Source organism: Habropoda laboriosa, unplaced genomic scaffold (genome assembly GCF_001263275.1).
Source record: "Habropoda laboriosa isolate 0110345459 unplaced genomic scaffold, ASM126327v1 scaffold387, whole genome shotgun sequence".
Taxonomy (NCBI): Eukaryota; Metazoa; Arthropoda; class Insecta; order Hymenoptera; family Apidae; genus Habropoda; species Habropoda laboriosa.
The window spans coordinates 126,601-153,221 of record NW_017100510.1 but is presented as its reverse complement, the minus strand read 5'-3'; the positions used below and the strand labels follow the sequence as shown (position 1 = coordinate 153,221).

At 31.1% G+C, this 26,621-nt stretch overlaps 6 protein-coding genes across 7 annotated transcripts in view; 4 read left to right on the top strand and 2 right to left on the bottom strand.

Annotated features, from left to right (window-relative positions):
- Positions 1-2,025, top strand: part of LOC108576331 (DNA repair and recombination protein RAD54-like) — a 5,224-nt gene extending 3,199 nt beyond the window's left edge. Inside the window, exons 7-12 of the mRNA XM_017939296.1 lie at positions 1-443; positions 543-804; positions 882-1,047; positions 1,120-1,525; positions 1,597-1,760; positions 1,833-2,025. Of these exons, the coding sequence (XP_017794785.1) occupies positions 1-443; positions 543-804; positions 882-1,047; positions 1,120-1,525; positions 1,597-1,760; positions 1,833-2,025 (1,634 nt within the window). The remainder of the gene's footprint in view (positions 444-542; positions 805-881; positions 1,048-1,119; positions 1,526-1,596; positions 1,761-1,832) is intronic.
- Positions 2,026-3,067: 1,042 nt separating this feature from the next.
- On the top strand, positions 3,068-10,566 carry LOC108576321. Of its 2 annotated transcripts, XM_017939284.1 has the most exons (9): positions 3,068-3,127; positions 4,091-4,263; positions 6,425-6,797; positions 6,885-7,116; positions 7,181-7,533; positions 7,604-7,826; positions 7,897-8,225; positions 8,305-8,536; positions 8,621-10,566. In XM_017939284.1, the coding sequence occupies exons 2-9, from the start codon at positions 4,220-4,222 to the stop codon at positions 10,564-10,566; spliced, it is 3,732 nt and encodes a 1,243-aa protein (XP_017794773.1). In that variant the 5' UTR covers positions 3,068-3,127; positions 4,091-4,219. The 2 variants fall into 2 exon arrangements, with proteins under 2 accessions (XP_017794773.1, XP_017794772.1); XM_017939283.1 differs by lacking the exon at positions 3,068-3,127 and having other exon boundaries at positions 3,641-4,263.
- A 1,411-nt stretch (positions 10,567-11,977) lies between these two features.
- Positions 11,978-12,868, bottom strand: LOC108576341 (U6 snRNA-associated Sm-like protein LSm8). The gene is made up of 4 exons (XM_017939307.1): positions 12,792-12,868; positions 12,676-12,716; positions 12,402-12,529; positions 11,978-12,068 (listed from the first exon to the last, which is right to left on the bottom strand). The coding sequence occupies exons 1-4, from the start codon at positions 12,820-12,822 to the stop codon at positions 11,978-11,980; spliced, it is 291 nt and encodes a 96-aa protein (XP_017794796.1). The 5' UTR covers positions 12,823-12,868.
- Positions 12,869-14,224: 1,356 nt separating this feature from the next.
- LOC108576335 (transcription initiation factor TFIID subunit 8) lies at positions 14,225-15,745 on the top strand. Its single transcript, XM_017939299.1, has 5 exons — positions 14,225-14,354; positions 14,683-14,969; positions 15,120-15,270; positions 15,359-15,502; positions 15,582-15,745. Exons 1-5 carry the CDS (start codon positions 14,225-14,227, stop codon positions 15,743-15,745), a joined length of 876 nt encoding a protein of 291 aa, XP_017794788.1.
- Positions 15,746-16,966: 1,221 nt separating this feature from the next.
- Positions 16,967-25,482, bottom strand: LOC108576316 (vinculin). The gene is given in 17 exon segments (XM_017939276.1): positions 16,967-17,280; positions 18,611-18,701; positions 18,821-19,060; positions 19,135-19,259; positions 20,044-20,115; positions 20,309-20,428; positions 20,717-20,761; positions 21,086-21,179; positions 21,255-21,814; positions 21,891-22,257; positions 22,545-22,777; positions 22,847-23,087; positions 23,153-23,353; positions 23,441-23,717; positions 23,819-23,964; positions 24,034-24,141; positions 25,258-25,482. Coding segments are annotated over 17 exon segments (3,147 nt in total). The 5' UTR covers positions 25,315-25,482; the 3' UTR covers positions 16,967-17,110.
- A 265-nt stretch (positions 25,483-25,747) lies between these two features.
- The window catches only part of LOC108576300 (protein FAM173B), a 1,083-nt gene continuing 209 nt past the window's right edge, over positions 25,748-26,621 (top strand). Inside the window, exons 1-5 of the mRNA XM_017939261.1 lie at positions 25,748-25,751; positions 25,860-25,964; positions 26,031-26,203; positions 26,269-26,457; positions 26,531-26,617. Of these exons, the coding sequence (XP_017794750.1) occupies positions 25,748-25,751; positions 25,860-25,964; positions 26,031-26,203; positions 26,269-26,457; positions 26,531-26,617 (558 nt within the window). The remainder of the gene's footprint in view (positions 25,752-25,859; positions 25,965-26,030; positions 26,204-26,268; positions 26,458-26,530; positions 26,618-26,621) is intronic.

The following is a 26,621-nucleotide window of genomic DNA, read 5'->3' as shown; positions in this document are numbered from 1 at the left end:
GGCCTGAAGCTAAACCAGTGATAGAGAAAGCTATTATTGTTGCTCCAAGTTCACTGGTTAAAAATTGGTATAATGAGATTTTCAAATGGTTAAAAAATAGAGTTCAACCATTAGCCATTGATGGTGGAAACAAAGCAGATATTGATGCAAAACTTACTGGTTTTATGAAAACTTATGGCCGTAGGTGTGCAAACCCCATTCTAATAATTAGTTATGAAACTTTTCGCTTGCACGCACACGTTCTTCATTGCGATGAAGTAGGTCTTGTATTATGTGACGAGGGACATCGCCTAAAAAATTCAGAAAATCAAACATATCAAGCACTTATGAATCTGAAAGCTAAAAGAAGAGTGCTACTTAGTGGAACACCGATCCAGAATGATCTCTTAGAATATTTTTCTCTTGTACATTTTGTTAATCAAGGATTACTAGGAACCGCACAGGTATATTAACTAATATTGATGAGAAATTTAAAATATTTTTCAAATACTTCAAATACTGCAGGAGAGTGGTTAATATTGTATTAAAATTTGATTCCTCAGGAATTTAGAAAAAAATATGAAATACCAATTTTACGCGGTCAAGATGCAGCTGCAACAGATACTGAACGCAAACTCGCACAGGAACGTTTAACAGAATTAGTGACTATCGTCAATAAGTGTCTTATTAGACGTACGAGTGCCTTACTTTCTAAATATTTACCATTAAAGTATGAATTAGTGGTTTGCATAAGAATGGGAAAATTACAGAATGAACTTTATAAAAATTTTATACAAAGTGATAGCATAAAAAAATCAGTGGAAGGTTTGTTATTGCAAACTTATTATCCTATTTAGAATTATTATTAAATTTAACTAACGTATATGTATCTTTTTTGATAGGAAATTCTGATAACTCTAAGAAAGGGAAAAGTTTTTCTGCACTTTCAGCAATTACACTTTTGAAAAAACTGTGTAATCATCCTGATTTAGTCTATGATAAAATATTGGAGAAATCTGATGGATTTGAAAATGCTGTAAAATTACTGCCACCAAATTATAGTACTAAGTATGTAATATTAAAATCTATCACTGTCATGCAGAGAAATAGTTATTTTTATTTTTATAATTTTATTTCTAGAGAAATTTTACCAGAACTATCCGGAAAATTAATGGTATTAGATTGTCTTTTGGCATCTATTAAAACAACAACAAATGATAAAATTGTATTGGTATCTAATTACACTCAAACCCTCGACTTGTTTGAAAAACTGTGTTACAAACGTTCTTATAATTATGTTAGGCTGGATGGCACTATGACTATAAAAAAAAGGTCGAAAGTAGTAGACAAATTTAATGATCCAAATAGCAACGATTTTATTTTCATGCTTAGCTCTAAAGCTGGTGGTTGTGGATTAAATCTTATTGGTGCAAATCGCCTGGTCATGTTTGATCCTGATTGGAATCCTGCAAATGACGATCAAGCTATGGCTAGAGTTTGGAGAGATGGTCAGAAAAAGCCGTGTTTCGTTTATCGTTTTCTTTGTGTATGTACATAAATTTTACAATAATTACTTATAATTTACATTATTTCTACTTTCATTTAAATATATTGTAGACTGGCACTATCGAAGAAAAGATTTTTCAACGGCAAGCACATAAGAAAGCATTAAGTTCAACAGTCGTAGATCAAGAAGAAGACGTTGCAAGACATTTTACATTAAATGATTTACGAGATTTATTTAAGCTAGAGGAAAATACCATATCTGATACTCATGCCAAGTAAGTTTAAGATAATTGAAGATTATGAATATTTATATGAATAATTATTAATAAAATATTCTAAATTTTCAGGTTCAAATGTAAAAGGTGTGTTAATGGCATAGAAGTAAAAGGACCACCCCAACAATCAGATTGCAATTCAGATTTATCGGATTGGAGGCACTCCTATAATGCACGAAATTTGCCAGATATCCCATTGCGACAATGCTGGTCAAGTGGAATTTCATTTGTTTTCCATCAACGTTCGCATGAACAAGTCAAATAAAATTATAATTTTTGCGAGTATTCGTCTATAGCGTGACATTTTACACTGCCGTATATTTTTAAGTTAAAAGCAATTAAATCCGTTTAGAATATAAAGTTTGTACAAACAAATTCACAGGACCAACTTGCTTAACAATAAGAATTACATTTATGTTTATATTGCCTTTATTTTGTACAAACAAATTGTTGTAATATCATTGAGTATTATGTAGAATTAAAGAAAGATAATTTAATTGTATAAAAATTGCATAAATCCATAAATATGTAAAATAAATTTTTGTTTATAGTATAACTAACATTTTTATTATAACATTTTTATACGTTATTTTATAATTTATTACTTTTAATATTTTAGTGATTAATTTGATAGAACATATGATACTACATTAGTATTACAATGTTCGATATTACTTTTTTTTTTAACGCATATACCATATATTTATTGTTCAATTCTAAGAACTATCATGTCTGTATTTTTAAACGCTTGTTGACTGAAAATAAAAGTCCTTCAAATTATAATCAAACATACAATTCAGCAGTTCTAATAACGTATCTATGAATACACCGATTGAAATTCAATTGAAGAATCAAAAATGTAATCTTCTGAAGTAATTACATGTATATTTTCTATTTTAAAAGTTTGTATTATACATGTGCAAAACCACGAAATTGAAGAAACATTTGGAAATAATGTGCACATAGTGTGAAAGCCCAAGTGCAATGTTTTCAATACGAGTAATATATCCATAAGCTCGCTTTCAGACAAGTTGTGCGTAGAAAACCAAGGGTCAACGAAGGCTTCAGGAATTTGCTCCACATAAACAGAAGCAATAAAGAAAAGTGGGGAAGTGAGAGGAAATTAGAGTGGGGGAATGCAAATAATGGAAGAGAGAGCACGTGATCGTTGAACGCGGCTTCTGATTGGCGAAAACGGATCAGCGCTGCTTTCCTCCCAGCTCGGTGTCGTTCGCTCGCCCTTCTTCCGAGGTTTCGTGCAGCTGCCCGCTCAGAATAGTTCCAGATGTGGCCATGTTTAGTTTGATCTTTGAAGTTTTCGCTCATCGTCTCATAACTGATACATTTTTATATAATCTGCTGACATAGTAATACGCTCTGTCCGACCATCGTACTTTTCGCCTGCCTGCGACTAGTCTCGTTCATAATACATATGTTCTTCTTTTGCTGAGATAAATCTCTAACGCGGAAGTACACGAAAGAGACGTAAACGCTGTCATCCATCCAGGAGAGACACGAATCGCGTCGAGTCCGTGCATTTAAAATTCTTTTTTGATAAAATTCTATCGCCAATAACAGACGCGCGTCTGATTAACTCGCAGTTGTTTTTAACGGCAAGGCCAGATCAATTCGTCGCTCCCTTTCTCTCTCTCTCCCAATAATTTTCAATTAAAGAAAAGAGCACCGTTATTAAATTACGGGACGGGAATCGTTAAAGTGGAAGCTACGCCTTCACGTATTCTACGAGGCTTCGGGTCGTATTTTTGGGAAAAACGCTTTTTCCTTTTCGCCTCGTTACGGTTTGCAGAAATACGCACGCGTATTTCCTTATCGAGCACTGCTCGCTGTTTTATTTTTGTATTTTATTCGATGTCAATCACGATCGTACATGGAAAAGAGACTCTAGAACGCCTACAAGCTTTTCGTTGGTCAGCCATATGCCACGTCAAGCCAGAATGACGTTGCAGTGGTGAGATAGCGCCATTTAACGAAATTTAATAGCCAAGGAGAGGAGAGACACAGTGAAAATCCATACTTCACCGAATCTAAAGTGCAATAATAGTATCCCGGATAAAGCAGAGAATAAAGAAACTTTAGTCACGAAATAGCCTGTTGTGTTCAGGCGAGAAGAATATTCGAGAGAAAAAAGGACAGGGGCGTAACGAAGGCTGAGAAAAAAAAGGCGGAAAACGTTTAATAAAACTGGTATCATTCGGTTATTGGTGCGCGCACGCGCCCAAGAGAGAAAGAGAAACGGAGAGACACACCAGACACATTCTGTAGGCTAATTCGTGTCCTGTAACGAGTATTTTCAAAATTTCAAATGCTAGAATTCAGGCACGCGATTATTTCGCAAGCAAAGAGCCATCGAGTGTGGTCGCGTCAATCGATCGAATGATCATCTTCGGGCCACAGTGCTATATCATACGGTACAAAACACGATCGATCGGGACAAAACAATGGCATTAGAGAGTGTTTCCGCGGCCGAGACTCTAATCCAAAGGTTTGCCTCCACATTTTTTATTCACCAACAAAACAGTCGAAATTTTATGACTGTTAACTACCACTCACGATACACGTTGACCCCCTCTCCGGAAGCTCCGTGCTGTCCCCCGCTTTCGTTCAGTATATACTATTGGCACTGAGAAAAAATGAACCCATTACACTGTTCGGGTATACGTAACTTATTTTTTGTTTCATGTCTTTTAAATGGTTCTTCTTTGCTCCGAAATTAAGTTAGCTATACTGCCAAATTATGAAATCATTCGAACATTTCAATACCTTGACACCATTTGTAGGGTCAAGGTCATTCTCGTAACAAAGAAATTCTTCGAATTATTTGCAAGAATATAGTAACAAAAAGTAAGTCTACTTTTTTTGTTACTAAGCCGTAAAAAGGGAGATTTTAGTACAATATTATCGGTAGATTATGTGGACATAAACTCAGATAAAATTTCAAGTAGAGATAAAAGTTTCAGTTTCATAGTGACTCAACTGCGTGTGTAAATGTTCATGCCTATAATATTTCCATGCTTACACATAACTACAGTAATACGAATCTAACGATGTATAGTTTATGAGCATTGAAGAATTGGGTATCGGCATTAAATTAATTTGGAAATAGAACTTATAGAAGTAGATAAAAATATGCACGGGATCTTCGGGGAGTAAGACACTTATATACAAACATTTCTCGGTTTCGAATACATATTTACACAAATACACATACACATACACGCAGTCTACATTTGCATAGACGCCGTACATGTAGTGTGTGCTCGATGTACATACGTACATGTATACATGCATACACGTGTGTACATTACATACATATGTATGCACGTGAATGAACGAGACAAACGGGGTCTACACGCGAAGAAATTCTGACGCTGCGGTATCAAAAATGTTACACGCACTGTTGGCAATGCTGTAACGATGACAATGAGATATGCTGTAAAAATAATGTGATGTACATTGATCTGATGTTCATGCTATTACATTGATGATGATGAATTATGATAGTTGATGATGATAATGATGCTAATAATGAACGCAATTCGTGGGTAAGGAAATTCCAATTTATTATTTTCCTACATGATATGCAGATGATGCGTTTACTGTGCTAATTTTAACAACTTTTAGCGCCTATAATTTGCCAATTAGTTTTCTATTTATACGTATATTCATTTTAAATGTGGGAATGGTTATACGCTTCATTTTATGTGGGTTTTCTTTCTCTATATTGTAATTTTGTGCTTCTACTTATTGTGTCACTCAACGTATGAACGTCATACGTTTCTGAGAAATATCGTTTTCCGGTTAAGTCAGTAACGGAGGACGTTGAGAAAACGATTATTTTCCAACCATATGTTACGTTGACTATATTTCGAAGTTGCATCGATCGATGCCTACTGTGCTACAACGTGTCGTTAGTCGACTCCCAAAGCAGCTAATGTTTTCAGGTCAACTAGTAGCGGAGCTCCTTTCAGCTATACTCTGCTCGACCAAAGTTCGATGTTCCTTTATTCAACGTACAACCTGTGATGTATTTAATGACCATTGCTGATAATGTCCTTGACAGCTTATACAAGCACAGTCCAATTTCTTTATGACTTTTTGTTTAACTTTACAGAAGAAATGTATTTTGCACTTCTTCTTTAACTTCTCATGAATAATGATGATTATGATGATGATCATGATGATGATCATAATTATGATGATGATGATGATGTTGAACTGAAATGAAAAAGCATTTGCATTTTTGTTTCTATGGATACAAAATTTCAGCTTTGAAAAATGTACAAAATCATTCAATATTAAAATGATAGGTATTTTAGGGTACACAAAAAATATTTGAAATAATTCTCTGCATAATTTGGTTTATTCTTAGATTGTTTTTTAATTAATATTAAAAAGTAGATTTCTTATTTCTTAACATAGAAATATTTAAGATTAGGATTGGTTGCAGAAAAATTTTAAGACACATTTGAGGTAATCTGAATGGTAAAAGAACTCAAGCAAAACATTTGTCATCGTTACAGACATTGAATTCAATAGTTATATAATGCTATACATAAAATGTATACTACACAAAATTCACACAATAAATGTTTTGAAGCTGTAAAGTACCTTTGACTAATAATGTATTTTTAATATATGTGTAGTAATAATGATAATGACTTGGAAGATGGGGAAATTCCATCTGATGAAGATGATGAACCCATGCCACCACCAGTAAATGATGATGTCAATAAAAATGCATCAAAAACAGATGTATCAAAAAATAAAACTTTCGATTCTAAGTTTAATAAAAATAAGAAATCAAGTGTTCAAGGAAGTAGCAAGCACGACAGATTTTTAAAGTACAAAAGCCCAACAGAGGATTGGGCAGGGGATGTAGAAAAAGCAATTAGGGCAGCTTTAGAGGAAGATGGTGCTAGAAATCAAGATTCCAAATCTAAAAGTAAAAACAATCGTAATAAAAGTAGAAAAAGAATACGGGATGAAAGGGAAGATGACCGTAATAAGGATCAAAAGGTTTCAAAATTAATATTATTAGTAGCTATGGAAAATCAACCAATACAATATTTTATTATAGATTTAATATGAATACATAATTTGCAGAGGAGAAAAGTGAGTGATGATGAAAATATTAATGAAGATGAGGATGAAATGTTATTTGTCAGAGGCGCTTCACCTATTAGGAAAGATTCTCAAGAAAATAACTCACCAAGGCATGCAAATGAACATGAAAACTTTGATAGTAACTCAGATTACGATGAGAGGCCTAATGTAAATCGGCATAGAGATAATGATAATAAGCGTAGCAACACAAGGGGAGGTGGAGGTGGAGGAGGTATGATAATACATTAGTTAATGCATTTTCATATTTAATTATAATTGATATTTGTATCACATAGGACGTAGAGGTGGTAAAAACGAACGGGGCGGTAAAAATAAAACTCGCGGGCAAATGAGGAATGATAGAAATGGACGGAGGAACCAAAATAATGATCACAATCAAGATCCCGATGCTATATGCGTGTATTACATGCAAGGAAAATGTCATAGAGGAGATGATTGTCCTTTTTCACACAATGCTTTGCCACCTAGGAAAATGGAACTATGCAAATTTTATCTTATGGACTGTTGTGCAAAGAGAGATAAATGCCTTTATATGCATCATGATTTTCCATGTAAATTTTTTCATACAGGATTAAAATGTAATCAGGGAGAAAATTGTAAATTTTCTCATCAACCTTTAAATGAACAGGTATATATTACATTACTAATTTGAATTAATATAATTAAAAATGGCACATACTAAATAAAATATTATTTAGGTGAAAGGGATTTTGTTAAAACACTTAGAAACAGCTCCAAAAGAAATTCTTGGGGACTTTCCACGTTTAAGTAGAGAAGGAGCAATGTTAATGATAAATAATACAGCAAGAACATTAGCACAAGGTCAGGAAACTACAAATCAGAAAATTCCAAGTCTTTTTGAACTAAATGTGACTGCACCGACTATTACCACAGACAAAAGTAATGAAAAGGAAGAAAAAGGTATTTAGAAATGTATTTACTTACTTGTTTCATAAAGTTACTTGTATTAAAATCAAAATTTCTCATGTAGAAGAACAAACACAGCAGCAAAAAAGTGTTAGAGAAAGAAAACCGTCTGGTAAGAAAACTAGATGGGGTTCAGATGAGGATAGGGTTCCGTATGAACAAATTATGCTGTTACAATCAGCCAATGAATTTGGTCTACAACTTCCTAATGCTGCATTGGGTTTAGCAACTCAACCACAGCTACATCAAAAACCATTAATATCGCAACCCTTACCAAATATGGATTTCTACACCGAAGCTAATAATACTGAGTCAAACAAAACCAACTTAAGTAAGCCACGAGACAGAGAAGATTTTACAAAAGACGTAGAGGAGGATGAAATTCTGGAGCAGGTACAATTATATAATCTTGTATGATTTCTTTTTTTATAAAAACTGCAATATTGTATACTTTATTTTTCATTACTTTCAGGCGAAAAAGAAAGACACTTCGATACTTGAAAATTCAAAAGATGTAGATTTAAGACAATTGTTAAAAACATCGAAAAAACCACCACCAGTTGTTAGTATAGCTGATGAAGTAGCAAATCTTACTAAATCTAAGTTTGACGAAGAAAGCGATCAAGACGAAGAAACAGACCTTGTTATAGAAATGCCAACTGAAGATGACGATAAACAGAAAGACAAAGGTGCAGAGCAAGAAGGTACAATTACTTTCGTTTATTGTATATAAGAAGAATAAAAATAAAAATTAAAGATAACATTAAAAATTACTCAAATTGTTACAGATACGAGTACAATAAACGAAGAAGGTAACAATCAGCATCGTGATACTTCTTCACCGCGAACAGAAGAACAAGAAGTGCCGGCACATTTACCTAAGAAAGCACAGGAATTGTTTATGCGTATTCAACAACAACAACGGGCTGCTCAAGATAGTTTTAAAAACATAGAAAACGAGTGTTCCGCGCAAAATACAGATCAAATTTTAGAAGATTGGTACTCGGATGATGAAGATGACGACGACGATGATGAAGGCGGAAATCTTACGATAGTACTTTCTAATAAAGATACGTCGAAAGAAGAAAATGAGTCGACAGAGAAGACACAAAATATTGTAATTAAAGAAGAATTTCAAACTGCGACTTCTGCACCCACCATACCACAACCAGCAGCTATTGTGGATAAACTTGGAGATTTAAGTAAAATTGACATTAGTGCCGAAGTGTCGAAGTTATTATCGTCACTTAAGGCACATAGTTCAACGACTGGTAAATCCAGCCAACAAAATGCTAACGCGCAGGATTATCCTTCAAAAGTTAAATCCTCTCCGGATAGACTGTCATCGGATGAATCGAATACTCATAGTAAAATGGGAAGTATGACCACGTTTAATGCATCGAATCAACTATCAAAAATCGAAAATGAAACATTAAGTCCACACTCCTCACCTGGAATTAGCTCTACGCTTGTATCTAGAGATCCTCGCATGTCCCGAGATCCTAGACAACGTAGAGATGAACAAAAATCCAGCAGTCCTAGTAGGACAGATGGTAAAAAAGAATCCAAGCACCTTAGATTGGAAACCAGTATCTATAGTTCTGGTATTACTGCGGTTGATACTAACATGGACACGGATCTTCGAACTAAAACGGATCAAGATCTCAGAAGAAAAGATATGGATTTCAGACAACAATTTCAAACCGGTTTCGGTGATACAGACCTTCGAGTAGTTGGAGCAGGATTCACTGATACGTCCACCAAGTCCGATGTTGATTTGCGACAAATGTTAAGCTTACCCTTTAAACCAGCACCGTCACATGTACCTTGCACAGAAATCGATGCAAGCATTTCCTCACATCCTCCAATGACGTATAAAGTGTACGTTGTTGACATACCAAGACCTGATTATACAGGTCTTAAGCTTACTAAGAACGATGCTCAGGTGAAATATGATCCACGTTTGCGAAAAATCTTTAGAATTGGTAAAGTTGAATTAGCCGATTCTCCCATGTCTCCGCCTCCGGTTAAATCGGATACTCCAAAGTCACCACCGCAAGTTCGGTCCGATCCACGTCGAAAAGCTCTTGAGGCTTCCAATTTATCTTCTCAGAATGTAAATGCTTCCATGATGAAGAGTGTACAGCAGTCACCAATGGAGATGTCGAATATGGGAATGGGTCCTGGTGGAATGTCTGTTCCTCAGAATATGCCTGGACCACAAGGTATGCAAGGAGGACAAGGTATGATGCCTATGGGTCCAAATCCAATGCTTGGAAATATGGGTCCAATGGGACCTATGATGAATGCACCTATGGGTCCACAAAACATACCGCCAATGGCTATGACAGGAATGTCTAACATGCCTCCAGGAATGGCTATGAACGGACCAGTTGTGCCTCAAAATCAGATGAATTTTGATCCACGTTTTAATGTTCAACGTAACAATGGAGCTGGACTTTTAGGTCCAGCACCCGGCGTAGGTTTTGGGCCAGATGTTAATTCCTCTTACGATGGTGCGCCGACCTACTCCGGTGGTAATTTTAATAATTTTGGTCCCGGTCCTGGTCCAGTACCTCCAGATTCTGGTATGATGGGTTTTAATCCAAATGGTCCAAATCCAAGTTTCGGTATGGATGGTGGACCTGAGTGGAATGGAACAAACCAAAATAGACGTGGTGGGCGAATTAGACGACGAAATCGAAACAGGACCAATATCGTGACTAACAATTAAAGCAATAAGCAATTTTGAGTAGGTACATAAATAAAGTACCTGGTGATAATTCTCATTCTAATTTAAATTTGTACAGCATGCATTGTTATAATGCATTCATTTATGCGGTCCAGATTAATTTTTGATCGTGTCAATTGTACATGGTGTCAAATGCTCGCTAGTGATTAAATAGCAAAATAGAAATTTAAGCTATTGAAAAATATTAAAAATTGTACATGAAATACACACTTTCAAGCATTTCTTATATGAAATATACATACCAATGAATGGTGTGAGTAACGCTCATAATCATGTGACGTTTTATATTTTATTTAAAAATATAAATCATATTCTATATGAAAAGTATACAAAATACATCTATTACACTACGGATAATAGCAAATTAAATTTTCTGCGGGAAAATGTATCTGTATATATTGAATATCTTCATCTATTTGAAAAGACATTTAATACATAAGATGCGATAAAGGAAAAATCGTTTTATTGTACTGATTGATTTATATCTTTTTTTATGTCTTCCATGTATAGTACATAATACAAATATATATATGTATATGGTTCATGTGCACTCAATAATTTTGGCTTCTAGGATGCATATAGATTTTATTAAATTATGTTTAAACAACATAAGAACGATATAAATTGTTTAATTACGAAACGGTCTAAGGCCTATTTCATAAAGTGAAACACCAGTAAAATGACAGAGTACATAATTCAGTATGAAATGCAATATTTTGTAAAAATTAATGTATTTATAAGAATCTTGAAAATAATTGTACATGGTTTGTAGGGACTGCAGTTAAAAATGTATTTAAATAGATGTGAATCTTATAATAATCTAGGTTTTACAGTACTAGTAAAATTTTTACCCAGTAATTACATTTATCAGTTATATGGTACAATCATATGTTCCACATATTAATGTTAAATACATTTCGCTGCTAAAACGCAGATTAAGAATACTTCCTCTTTGAGAAATAACATTAGAAAGAGAGTATATATTTAAATTTAAAGAATTATTCAATCATTATTCCGTGTTAACCTATCAATATTTTCCTTTATTATTATTCCTATGAAGCTAAAAAGTAAAATTACATTTGTAAAAAATAAAGTTTACTATCATATAGTAAAACTTTTTTGTACAGTTTAATTATTAATTCTAATATGTTTTTCTATTGTTTCTTTAACGTTGTAAGCAATGGTTGTATTCCCCTACTGTACTTTTCAAAACACAAATACTTTGATCATGGATATACAAAATGACAAGTTTATACAATATATAACCTGTGTAAGAAATTGTACTTTCATTTGACTATAATTTACTATTACAGATTCTTATTTAATTCTTATTATAGTTGTTATTACTATTATTGTTCTCAAGCAATAATAATTATAATTGAATCATTTTCCATTAATGTACAATCGAACTTAAAGGATCAGCTCTTATAGCTGATAGATCTAAACGTGCATCCATCTCGTCATCCAATTCTCCTACAATTGCCCTAAAAAGGAGAAGAACATATTATTAAAATTTTTAATATCTGTTGTATAGTCATTTTATGTGTTCAAAATCTTTTGATATTAAATTAAGAGATAATTATATAGGGTAAAATATAAGCTGATAATCATATATTTTTCTATTCATTAATATTTATGTTATCTGTTAAATTGTCAGAATAAAAGAAGGAATAATAGTTTCTTGTTTAATACATTTATGCAATATTATGTATAGTTTAAATGATAGGAAATGATGAATGTGTGAATTTAGAAAGAAAGACATAATATTGTTAATGAAGGGACACTAATGCATTTTTGTAATTATGTGAATTACTTACACATTATCACCTCTAATGATATGTAAACCTAATACTACTTGTTCTACACCTTGTGTTGTACTATATACACGTTCATGTGATTCATCCAATATTATGTTAATGGTTTGATCAAAACCCTTTAGTGTACCCTAAAAACATAAAAATTCTAGTATACAAATTACATCTGACTTCTTAAACATACTTTACAACACTGTATGTAACCACTTATACAAGAAGTAAAATATAATGTTTAATTGATTGTAAAAGATATGTATATTAAAAATAATGTACTTACAATAAAGTTCCTACCATCAGAAGTAATAATAGAAACCGTGTCTATGAACTGTTAAGGATGAATAAACAAATACTAAAAATAAAATAATAAATCAATACAAAATAAATAAAGGATACGATTCACGTAGCTTTCTAAACCTGACGCCATAATTATAATTATTAATTACACATTAAGGTAACTTTTACATAAAAATATAGCACGATTTACGTGCGTATGCTTAACGTTCGTTACTGTAACTAATGTGCATCAAATTATTCACTATTATACAAATACAGACATTACTCGATGTTTCAAATAAAAATTATATTAAGAACTTATGAATTGCAACAAAGTTAACTTATTTTGAATTTAGTATCAGATGTTTAGTCAACCACACGATCGTGTGCAAAGGAAAACTCAACAAATTCACAGTTAAGTAATAATTGTCAAAGTACAACAAAGTGATTGGTAGTGTACTTGTATAGAGAAGTAACTTCAGTATAATTCTTTCTTACTCTATAAAAATTTTCTTGCAATTTTAAGCGTAATAATTTAAAATCCATTAGTAACAAATTTTAATAGGTAAAGAAAATAAAAAAAGAAACTTAAAATATATTGCAAATACAATAATGTATTTTATTAATTACTTTTTGATAGATTTAGGAATACTTGTTTATTATAATGTCTTTAATAATATACATTATTATTTTTCATTTGTATAGCATTAACTTCCTTATTAAGGACAAGAAAATATATATTTTACATGTGTTAAAAATTTATTGCTTATAATAACATTTTGGTCATTTTTAAAATTGTTAAACTTCTAAATCATGAAACAATTTGTATCTATAAAGACTAATAACTAATTAAATATAAAATGTGTACTAATTTTATTGAGAAAGTTATGTTATAAAAATGTACTTAAGCTATATACGTTTTGTATTTTATTTATTAAAATGTTTGTATTATGTTGTAACCACAGACGAGGTACAGAATAGACCTATCATCTTATAGGACTTTATGTCTCACGTTCTGAAATACCGATCATGTAAAAAATCGGAGGAATTGTTATGCACTCAGCAATAATTGAGCAGTGAGTTTAGGAATTATATACAATTCAACCATTAAGGATGGTAAAGTCAACAGATGTAAAAGATGCTCTTTTCTTAAATTCGCATATGAAGGTATTGTTAGGCAAAGAAAACTTTACGATCAATCTAACGCATATATTATACATTTAGAAATATAGAATTCTATACTTCGTGTACGATTGTAAGATATTCTGTCCTATATTTTATTTGTAAATTCATATTTACATTTAGTTTTAATTCCAACCACTACTAATGTAATTTTATTCTGTGCTGAATTGGTAATGTTAGAAGTGACACGAAAATGATAAGGGGCTTCTAGAGCCCCCGTAACGTGACCAAAAAATGCATTGGGTGATAGGTCTACTCTTTACCTTGTCTGTGGTTGTAACATCATTCTGAACTATCTTCAGAATTCCACTTATGATGGCGCGCTAAATAGTTATGTGCTTGTTGTGATAAAGTTTATTTGCTTAAACAACATGGACATTCAAACAACAAATACACGAAGGAAAATACTAAATCATGTAATTTGTAGTATTTTGGTGGAATGTGGTTATGATACTTGTGAAAAACAAGCATTAGAAACTCTTACAGAAATGCTACAGTCTTGTAAGGATTAATATTGAATTTCAAGTTCTTAACATTTTACATAAAATATTTTATTGCCTTATATCTTCCTTCAAACACTGTTATTTTAATTTATTACCTTTTTTTAAGGATGTATTTCGATTAGTATAACTTCTTTACGAAAGAGAATACTTATTACTATATCAATTTTTGGTTATGTATTAAATTATTTAATATAAATTTTAGTAAATAACAAGTATTAATTTTAGTAAACGATGAAGTGTTTAAAAACACACTCTTCAACGTTTACTTTAACATTGATAAAATGACATTCTATTAGATGATTTATAATTACATAAATTGTTTATAGTTATTGTGGAAGTTGGAGAATCTGCAAGGAATTACTGTGAACTTTCTGGTAGAACAGAACCACTTATTGCAGATGTTATTGTAGCACTTATAAATATGGGTATAAAACTGGATAATTTAGAAAGTTATGGCAAAAGAGCAAATAGAACAGTTTTGCCACCTCTTCAGCAACAAACACAATCAAAACAATTAAATATTTTGCAAGCTGGAGTGAAACAAGGTCATCCACCTCATATACCAAGTTATTTACCGGCTTTTCCTGATCCACATGCATATATCAGGACACCGGTAAACTACTATTATCAAAACAAGTATAAACATATTAAAAATTTTTTTACAATTTTTATATTTATTGATATTTTTAGTTTGTCTGCAATATTTATTGCATATATAAGTTCTCAATTAGACCTTTTACTTACATAACTTACTTATGAACAGACACATAAACAGCCAGTAACAGAATATGAAGCAATAAGAGAAAAAGCAGCAACTCAAAAGCGTGATATTGAAAGAGCTTTGACAAGGTTTATTGCAAAAACAGGAGAAACACATAGTCTGTTTCTAACAGAAGATAATAGTATGTTTCCATGTAAGTAATTATCTTAAGGTTTATATAAACCAATAAATTTATATTGGGGAGTAATATAAATTTTGATAATTAAATTCTTATTTTGCAGTAATATCATGTAAACCACAATTTCCTAGTTACCTTTCTGCACTTCTTCCACAAGATCAGGTATTTGAAACTGATCAAGATTTTCAATTTGAACCAAGTCCAGTTAAAAAGAAAAAAGAACAAGAAATAGAAGAATCTGAAGAAGGTTTTACTTCATTATAAATAAATATTAACAAATTTAATTTTTACAAAATATTAGCATACAAAATTTTATATATTTGCAGGTATGAAAGGACAAAATGAAGACACTGAACAAAATGGAGAAACTACAACTCAGCAAGATGCTATAGACAATCCTTACTTAAGACCTGGAAAAATACCAAAGAATAAAATGCCAGGAGTTACAGGTCCCGGATTGCACTCGATAAAGAGGGATTCTCTTGAATGATATTAACTTTACTGAAGGCAGTATTTTTTTGTTAATTTTATTATTTCTTAGAATAATATTGTGTACATAATGCTGTTATTATACAAACTATATTTCACAAACTTTTGTATTTGTATTGTATAATAAAAATTAATCTTTATTACAAATAATTTTACATAAAAGTATCTTGGATTGTATTATAAAAATTAATATTACATATTATAAACATTCCAATTTCGTGTTACGAATTGTTGTTTACGTTAGTATTAAATCTACAAAACTTAATAATATATTAAATTGATTCCACATATTTGGTTTAACATTGCTCACTTTTATGTTATCTCCCAAAATGTATCTATATTGCACGTATATAGCACCAGTTTGAAAAAAAAAAAATAAGAATACAAAGACAACTATATAATCCTCTAAAAAGGATGATTAGGTAAAACTTACAAAAATAGATTTCCTCATTATAGTATTGCATTTACGGTTTTCTACATGTATATTGCGGTAAATAGCACCTATTAAAATTATATTCACGCATTTTCACTCTGCAAAAATACACCATACTATTTTGGATTAATATGACATTTTAATAAATGTAGATAAAAATTTGTTATCTTCTTATTAATTGTGCTAATGTTAAGACGATGTGTATATGTTTCTGTGTGTGTGAAGTACACTTACTGCAAATATACATAAAAATATATAGCAAATTGGTAATTTGTATAAGGCATAAGCTCTATCATCTCTATTTATTTTTCTATCTTTTAATTAAACTATAAGAGAGATAGACTCTGAAAATGCTTGTTGATTAAGTATTCTCTTAAATCTCATCTGAAAATACTTTTCAATTATACTTTAAGGATTGAGATACGTTTCTCAATTCGTGTAAAGTATCTCTCTAATATTAATCACTAGCTCGTTTGTCACGTTACAAACTATAGTTTTTATGAAATGAATACATTATTTTTCAATATGTTTTTTATAAGTATAAATTATCATATGAATAGGTTTATGCTTATTAAAGTATTATAAGGAACATAATTCGAATGTTCAAAATGGATTTAATCACAACTGCAAAAACCTAGGAGTTATATATTTTTTATCCCTTGGTTAACAATAATTGTAAAATTCATTCTATATACTTCATAAAACCCATTTTTTTAATTTGTTATGAATGAGAAATAAAAAAATACATATCTCACAGCTTATGGTTAGACCAGATAAATCATTGGTGATTACATTAATTTTAAACATTTGAATATTGTCCCTCAATAGAACACTCATGAAATATATCATGTGGAATCGATTATTAAAATGTATCTAATGTTAGAAAGTCTTACCCATCTGTCATAATTTACTTTCATTATTGCAACATCTTATTTAGTATTGGTACCAAGGTTGGCGTCGTACCCAACGTAATTTCATACCAGATGCAGTGCGTATTTTTATGCTAGCACACTCTGCTGCACGAACTGTTTCTTTTACGCTTTGCATGAGATTTTGAGCATTTCCAACTAACATGTCTGTTGCTTCCTGATCTTCCTCTGTGCCTAAGTTTTTAAAACATAAATTAGATGTTAAGTAGATTTTGAAATTTTGAATTAATAATAAAATTGAAAACAATGTTTAAATAATAAAGGTATCCATTTCTACCATTAATATCTACAAAAGTGTACTAGATTATGTAATTAATGTACACAACAAATTAATTAAAATACACTAACGTGAACGATTTCAGTGTAATAAAAATTCAGTTCTTAAATACATACAAATTGCGTGCCATAAAAGTAAATTCTTGTTTGCAAGTGCAATAAGGGACACGAGACTGCATAATCAATCGTTTACTTACAGGAAGGACTACATGCAGTATATGAATACTAATACTTTTCAGTGTATAAAAACATCACATGTTCATATAGATATTATAATATAAAAACACAAATGTTTTAAAAGAAAAAAAAACATGTAAAAATAAAAAAATCATGCAAAAAGGACAAAGTTAAAATATACATACTAATGTTGAAAAGATAAACGGCATAAGTTACGAAAAGTTACTCCAGACTAATTTAAACTAATTTTACAAAAATAAATTAACTGCATTATTTGTATATGAAATTACATCTTTTACAGTACAATGTTGCTTCTTGACTGTACACAACGTTAATTTCCACAGATATTTTTTATTTTTAATTATACTGTCTATGCTAACTTATACTTATTTCATAGTAAACTTACTGCAGCCAATTAATTCGTCTACACCACGATGAGCAGAGGCACATCAACCACAAACCATTTAGGGTTTAATAAGGCATCAGTAATTAAATTGAAAATTACAAGATTAAAAAATAATTACAGATTATACGTTTTACAATCTATTGAATAAAGATATCCCATTTATAAATGAAAATGTTGGTCCCTGACTAACCACTTTTTTTCAAATGTATTGTTAAATACTCCTACATTTTTTATAATAAAATAATTATTGTTCATTGAATTTTTTCGTAATCCTTTATGGGGAAGGCTAATGTATGCATGCATTGTAATGCAAGTGCAGAACTGTGAAATATTCTAACAATTAAGAGAAATAAACGCTAAAGAGAACGATAAAAACATCAAGCATAATTTATCAACTTTTTTACCATAAAGCATCAACTCTTCCCAGGTGGGGAGCGTCTCTATGTATAAAAAACTGTATTAATAACTATTTTCGTTAAGTGATTCTCTTAAAATATAGAACTTCCTGATTTCTATGAATTCTTATTGACATTTTAATTTAAAGAATTGAATTAATATATGATATTTAATATTTAAAACAATTGAATTTACTCTAAAACGATTGTTTTATCGTATATATTAAATAAAATAATTTGCATACTGTACCTTGTGCACCCAGCATTGTAGCTTTCACCGTTGATAATATCTTTAATTGCGTACCTATGGTAGGTATACGTTCACAAACTTGAAGAAGGTTCTATAAAACAAAAATGAGTATTAAATATAAAAGTAAATACAAATATGAATACGAATAATATAACTTTATAGCATGATATAAATATACCACTAACTACAACAGGTAAATTATGTACGTACCGTACGAATGCGTTTGTCAGTACATTCTCTAGCGAGTTCCTTTGCTAAGCGAGTCACTTCCTGAGAAGCTTCTGCAATAGCTTTAGCACATGCAATCAGATCCCTCTTGTTACCACCCTCTCCTCTAACTAAACCTGATAATTTAGCCATTAAGAAAGCCATCTTTTTCGCAGCGGCAATAATTTCATTATCTTTGCTTGACCATTGTCGTACTTCTTGATGCAAACCATGAGCAGCCATCTGAAATTTAGCCAAAGTGGTAAGTGGTACTTGCGTTTTTCAGAACAGAAAATTAAAACATAAACTCCATATACCATTATAGGCTGATTGGGTTGTGGTGCGTGCATAAACATTTCGTCTTCGTCATCCGTTTCAGGTGGCGGAGGTCGTGGAGGAGGAATATCACCACCTGGTAATGGTGGACGAGGTGGGGCAATTTCTGTATAAATTAAAATTGTTTTATAATAAATACTTCTTACAATAAAAATCGTAGGTTTTTCGCTAAATAATAAACTCTCTTTTGATACAAACATTGTACACAGTGACATTTAACATACCATATATATGAAAACAATGCAAATTTCATATTTACCATCATCATTGTCATAATCATAATAGCAGCCTAACATTCCACGCAGCATTAAAAATATAAACACATATTAATAATATTGAATTATGTATCAGTATAATAACTGTTGTAGTAAAACGTGCATTAGAAAACATGACATCATGTGCAATGTATTAAAAAGTTAAAAATTTTGTTAAATCATTCGAAAAAATGAACAAAATTGTTATGGATATTAGTATGGAAGATGAAGATTAAAAACTTATATTATCATATAATAACATTATAATGATAATATACTTGGTACATTTCATACCTAACTAAATGAAAAAAATTATGTATGTAAATTATACAAGGCAATGAATTATGTAGTGTATTGATATTTCTATCTGGTACTTTTTTAAATAACTTTACTAAGTAATATATACTTCCTATATTTAATGAAAGTAAGTGCAAAACAATATTATCATCTTTAGCGACTAAAAATATCATTCTTTATACTTTAATTTAATAATTGTATATAGGGTTTTAACTTTTTCATTCCTATTAATAAAATAATATACATTTAATTTCAATATACGCATGCGTTTTTCCCATGGATAAACAAAGTTTTGAACACTTGCAATTTCAGTCCCCAAAAATACTAGTCTTAAATTACCTCCATCTTGAACTGATTTTTCTAACTCGTTGTCAGAAGCCAGTTCTTGATATAAGAGATCAGGGTTATCTCCTGATAAAAAAAAATAATTACTTTCACGTCTCGATATCAAAGGACAATATTGTTTCAGAAATTTGTATTTCCTTTTTCATTTTGAAGAAACTTATTTAAATATATGTAACAAACGTTATGCAAGCAAACAAATAAATTGCAAACATATTGTATTTTAAATCTGGTTGATTTTTTTTCAAATAATGGTAAATACCTTCACGTGCCCATTTTGGTAATGGACTAATAGAGCGACGTTGAGATTTATTTGTGTTCAAATTAGGGCTGATGACACATAAATTGCTTGGAGATGGTTGATTTCTTAAAGGCTCACCAACTAGCATTTAAAGAAATATTCACAAATATTCAAATTTTTCATTAAAATTAATAAGAAAAATGAAATAACATTGTATCGAGGTATTCTACTTTTTCCCCTTAAATAAATATCATAATTTATAAAATATGAAGTTTGAAATGTGGAATGAGTTTAATATTGCACACAATATTTTTAGATTATTGATATTTTTCATTTATGTGTATCTAATGAAATTATAAAAGTAGTATTTGACTAATACAATATGATAATCAGTCATGCACAAATTATCTTCATGCAAATATATAGTACCTTTGTCTGTGAAGTAATTATATTGACGGCTTGGCAATTGTTTGTCTGGAAGAAATATGTTAAGGCTTTTTACATTATAACGGAATAAAAGTTTAAACTTCATCTATGCTTGTAATGCATATTATAATCAGTAAATTTTGTTCATTTTGTTGATTTATTAAATATAAACCTGAGAGAACTATAAGCCAGTATCCAAATGAAACAAATGATTTAAAGAATGATGACAGAACTATGAAAGAACATGAATTTGTTAAATACATACGCTTAAAGTATTAAATGCTTATCCTCAGAGAAACCTAAATTTAGTAAATCACTTTTGCTGGACATAAAAGAGTTTAAAATGTACAAAAAAGTATTTTACGTGCTTACCATCGTTAAGATGTAACTGTGATACCTCGGGCGGAGGTATCAAATCTGGTTGAATTATAATAGCTTTACGAACTTGCCCCACATTAGACAAAAGCTGTAACATGTAACAATAAATACATCAATTACTATGATGCCAATAAAAATATAATTTATATTTTATACTACCAACCGCACGATTACTTTCTCTCCAACGGGAAACTGCATTACTGTCATTAATATTAATTGCAACTAACTTTGATAATAATTAAATTAAATTATATACAAAAATATTGTTAAATAACATCATTATATATTACTCACTATTTTGGAGAATATCTGTAGCCTGATTCACTCTTTTAATGAACGCAGGATCTTCACTGTTATCGCTTTCTTGTTTAGCAACGAGTATGACCCTATTAGCCAATCTAGCAATGGCAGCTGTATTGTCAACCATTTTCTGCGGGTGACTCTTTGCAATAGCCTCTTCACACAGGAACGAATGCTTTTGCATCTGTTCTTCAGAAGTTCGAATAAAATCTCCGCTATCAGTTGCTTCATCGCACAATGCTCGTGCTCTCTGCATTGTTTCTGCATACTGTTGTCGCAAATTTTCAAAATGCTCGTCTGCTGCTTTGCTGTCTGGATACGTCATACGAATTCGTCCAGCATTTATCAATTGTGGCGTCAACGATTCAACTTGTGAAGCGCTTGCGGTTAACGCCTCCGCTAATTTTTTATTCCCACCACTTCCTAAAATTTAGATAAAGAAAAAATAAAACAATATCAGGAAATAAATTTATTAATTAGTAATAATATATTTTTATACCACCAGCAGCCACCATTCTGGCTGTTTTTGCTGCTCTATTGGAGAACGTTTGAAGAGCAAGCGTTTTATCGTTGAAATTTTGATCGCGTCCTGGGGTGCTTTCTGGAGCTAATACAGCATCCGTGAATTGCTTCAAAGGTGTAGTTATATCAATAAAATCTTCAACCACTCTAGATACAACAGCTTGCTGTATTCTGTTTTTCAGCTCATACAGTTTATAGGATAGTTGACGAGCTATTTCTTGGGCACGAGGAGTATTCCCTTGACCATGAGCGCATAAGTCTCCAAGTTGATGAGAAAGATTGTCAACCTCATCGCATAATTGTAGAATTTCTGCTTTATGTATGCCAGGCAAACCTTCGGCAACCTAATGTTTAGAGTATAAACCAACTAATAAACATGAGTAAGATTAGAACTTCGTCGCATGTATAAAAATGATACCAACAACATAATTATATTGTTACATTTTAAAATGAATATGTCTAACTAATACACGTAACTTACGCTTACTACGTGTTGTTGATTCTTTCCATTTGCGGCATTTAAATCATTAAAATTAAATGATATACTTTTGAACTCATAACTGTATTGTATCCTCATATTCAATAAAAAAAAAATAAATTTCGACGAATTTCAATACTCAATGTATCATACCTTCTTCCCTTCATGTATAATCAAAGCTATAGCCCTCTGACCAAGTCCTTTGTCATCGTGTTGTGGATTAAGAAGCCACTTATTAGCTTGTTCTAGACGACCTGCGACTGTATGAGCAGTTTGTGTAGTTCCAGATTTGTCGGCAGCCACTATAGCGGAAGCAATAGAGCTACGAAGTTCGTTCGTTTTTTCTTTTATACCACGCGCTAATGCTTCTGCTTGAGGTGTGGTTCCTTTAAAAATAAAAATATTAAAAAAATTTATTTAAAAAGTATGTTTACAAAATATATTTAATTGCAAACCTTTCTCGTTTTGTCGTAATTCACAAAGAGCATTAGTCATAGTAACAATTTGTGAACTTAATTTTTGCAATGGTTCTGCTTGTGAGGGTGGAAGATATCTTTCTGCTAATCGCTGTGCTTGTTCAACTATTTGACGAAGACTTTTTTCCCCTACACCACCACGCAAAGCAAGTCCATCATCCAACCAATCATAAGCAGCTCTTATTCTAGATTCTATGGCACTTTGTGCTTTTTTCAGTACCTAAAAAGAGTTTTTTAATTATTTAATTTTCGCATTTTACATTGAGATTCTTAAGTGATACCTACTGTTAACTGATCAGCATCCCATTCTTCTTCATCATATGTTGTCAGTTGCAACACTCTAATAATTTCATTTAATTCATCTGACATTCTGCCAGATAGGTAGTTACGATTTTCAGCTGCCTCTTCTGCTCCTTTACCTCCTTGAGAGATAATATGAATAAATATTTTCATGGAGCAAATGAGGATTGGTGCAAGTGTTTTTACCTGTTACATGTTTAAATTCAGTGTTCATTACTAACATAATTAATAAAATAAATATAATATATTGAAACCAACTTTTTCTATATTTACCTGCTCTAAGCAGCGTACAAGAATTTCCCTGTGTACTTGATGAGTTAACTCTTTTTCACGGGCACTTACTTCTTTTGATACTTTGCTAAGACAAGGACTTAAGTTTTTAAGGAAATGAACTAAATCTTCCATTGTTTCAATGACTTCTGTTACTGCCAAGTAATCTAATACTCTTTTACACTCTCTAATAATTTTACGTACTTCACTTTCATCAAAACACAACAATAGGGAACTAGTTCCTTGAAGAATCCCACGTGAACCTTCTATAAGCTTTTTCCTAGTAATGATTTGAAAACTTTTCACTTAAAATAATGTATTCTCTAATTAAGAGTAAGATTGTAACAACTAAATAATATAAAGTTGATTGTATAATAATACCTAGCTGGACCAGAATATGGGTCCTGTTTTAGCATAGCTGATGCCTCTTCCAGGAGACGTGAAGCTCCTTCAACCCGTTGTAATGCAGCAGGCATATCTTGTTTAAGCAGAGCATCATCAGAAGAATTGATTGTTTCCTTTCCCACCTGCATATTAGTGTTATTAAATTTAAATAAATTCTTGTGCAAAAATTTTTATTTTATATTGTAACTTACCTTTACAAGATTTGCCACTGCTGTACTAACTGCTTGAACAGGCCTTCCCAAATCGGGCATTGCATTTCCATCTTCAGCTTCTTCATGTAAGATAACAAGCCTTGAGACCTATATTATACAAATGTAGATAATACCAAACTGGCTTGTATCATAAATTCTTTTTCACAACTTTGAATTTATTTAAGCTATTTATAAAATCAATTTATTAATTATTATAACTTACAATTCTTTAACAAAGCATAACTATATGGAAATAAAACAATAAAATTTAATATCTGAGGTTGTCCCTTAAAGATTATAAATATGTTCCAGGTATAGTATAATAGCATGGCATGTAATTACAATACAAAATAAGTAAATGTTGAAAATAATACTGAACCATAACAATTCTAAAATAAAATTAGTATATTTATTTTCAAATGATACTCAAAGTAAAGTTATTAATATATTAAAATGAAATTCAAGGACCATTAGTATGTTTATACAAATGTGTTTGTTTATTGTACATTAACATTGAAACCAGTTTCATTAACATAATCAGAAGGATATTCAGTTTAAATAACATTAGTTATTTTGTAAGTGTAATGCGTGGGATGATATGATGATAGGTAGCTCCAACATGTCCATTTATGGAAATACCAAGTGATCTTAGGTGGTTAACAATGTTTTTCATAACGTATATATGATGGGATTAAATTTCATACATCTCAGCCTTTAGACTTAAAGATGTATTTAATACCCCTGCCCTATATTTGTAGAATGATGTCATAGTTCTATATAAAGAAACACAAGTCACTTGGCAAAACTTAGTCAAGACAAATATGTACTATCATTTATAATAATCAATGCCAATAAAGATGAACTTATAAATTATCCTTTCAACAAGTTAACTATAAAGTAACATTAACTAGTATATATTTAATAAATAATTTTAACTTGACAGATTCCAGATATATACAAATATATTACACATATGTATTACATCAAACATATAAAAAATATTTGCAACATATTTTACGCGTACATCTTAAAAAATAAATCATTTTTTTTTAAGATGAAGTTAATTAGTCAGTTCCTTTATCATCTCTCTCTAATTATCTCCTTCTCTGTCTCTCATAAGTAAGAAAACAAGCCAATGACACTTTTCGGAACACTATCAAGCTAATTGTGTTTTATGAATGTAATAATTAAATGTACGCAAAATTAAAACATAAATGTAATTACCTGTTGTGCGACAGGCTCGAGGATGCTTTCTATGGTTTTTGTGTGAAACACCGGCATCTTGATAGCTTTGTTCGTAAAAACGTAAAAATACCGATTATCAGAGCGTATTCACACGAAAACAGTTTCGTTGCGAATGTAACGAAAGAATTACGCGCGAAATCATTAACAATGCGTTAAAGAATCGCAATCAATTTACCGCAAAACAATACGAAACAACTTAGTCCACGTATGACAATGGGAAAGTATTCCTGGCCGTGATGGATCACGATCAAGAATTACGATTGTGCTGCTCAAGAAAATTCTATCGATGCATGACACATAGGAATCTAGGGAAACAGTGTAGCCAGAATCTCTCTAATGTTTGGGAGTTACCAGATTATGCGTTGAGTGTCCACGTTTTGAAATTAATTTATAATTCTCGTGGTTTGTGCCTTACTTGTAAACGTAAACAAGGAATTTTTATATTGTTAATAAATATTAAATGAATAAAATGTGTAAGATTCATGAATTACAAATTATAAAATAGAATACTGAGATTTATAAATTTGCTTCAAAACACAATCTTACATTTACAAATTTTAATTTTGTATCAATTTAATCAGCAGAGGTTAATGGATTTAATTACATCCTAAATAATAATGTCAATTCGTCGCCAAATATACCACAAAAAAGATCGAAGCTTGGCCTATATCTCATTGGAATAACAGGTAATGTAATGCAAAATAAATTATATTGACCTTTTTGAAATAGAATATATACATTTTATTTTTCAGGAGGTATTGGAATAGCTATTAGTGTGATATGTATCCCATTTGTGAGTCCCGCATTTCGCAAAATATGTTTACCTTATGTACCAGCAACAACACAACAGGTACAAAATGTATTGCATGCTTTAGAAGGACGTTCTGGATCTTTGATTGACCTTGGAAGTGGAGATGGACGTATAGTGAGTGATGCATTAATCAAAATATAATTTATGAAATATTAATTAAAATATGATATTATTAACAGGTGTTTGCAACAGCAAAAGCAGGATTTAAAGCTCATGGTATTGAATTAAATCCTTGGTTAGTATGGTATTCTAGATTAAAAGCTTTAATTTCAAGATCATCATCACAAACTACATTCATTAAACAAAATTTATGGAAACATAATTTAAGGAATTATAATAACATAGTTTTATTTGGTGTTGATCAAATGGTAAATTCCACTTATTACTTTTTATACAATAATGCTTACTCATAATATATTTGATAAACTATAATGTTTTCAGATGCAAGATGTTGAAACAAAGTTTATAAATGAATTACAAAAAGATTCTGTTATAATTGCGTGTAGGTTTCCACTTCCTTCTATGAAAGCAA

Bases quoted from the DNA above. Each gene is read 5' to 3' on its own strand.
- LOC108576321 (XM_017939284.1), top strand. From the start codon at position 4,220: ATGGCATTAGAGAGTGTTTCCGCGGCCGAGACTCTAATCCAAAG. The intron at 6,798-6,884 runs GTTTCAAAATTA...CATAATTTGCAG, and splicing joins ACCGTAATAAGGATCAAAAG to AGGAGAAAAGTGAGTGATGA. The intron at 8,226-8,304 runs GTACAATTATAT...CATTACTTTCAG, and splicing joins AGGATGAAATTCTGGAGCAG to GCGAAAAAGAAAGACACTTC.
- LOC108576341 (XM_017939307.1), bottom strand. From the start codon at position 12,822: ATGGCGTCAGGTTTAGAAAGCTACGTGAATC. The intron at 12,717-12,791 runs GTATCCTTTATT...AACAGTTCATAG, and splicing joins TTTAGAAAGCTACGTGAATC to ACACGGTTTCTATTATTACT. The intron at 12,069-12,401 runs GTAAGTAATTCA...TCTCCTTTTTAG, and splicing joins ATCATTAGAGGTGATAATGT to GGCAATTGTAGGAGAATTGG.
- LOC108576335 (XM_017939299.1), top strand. From the start codon at position 14,225: ATGGACATTCAAACAACAAATACACGAAGGAAAATACTAAATCATGTA. The intron at 14,970-15,119 runs GTAAACTACTAT...ACTTATGAACAG, and splicing joins ATGCATATATCAGGACACCG to ACACATAAACAGCCAGTAAC. The intron at 15,271-15,358 runs GTAAGTAATTAT...CTTATTTTGCAG, and splicing joins AGATAATAGTATGTTTCCAT to TAATATCATGTAAACCACAA.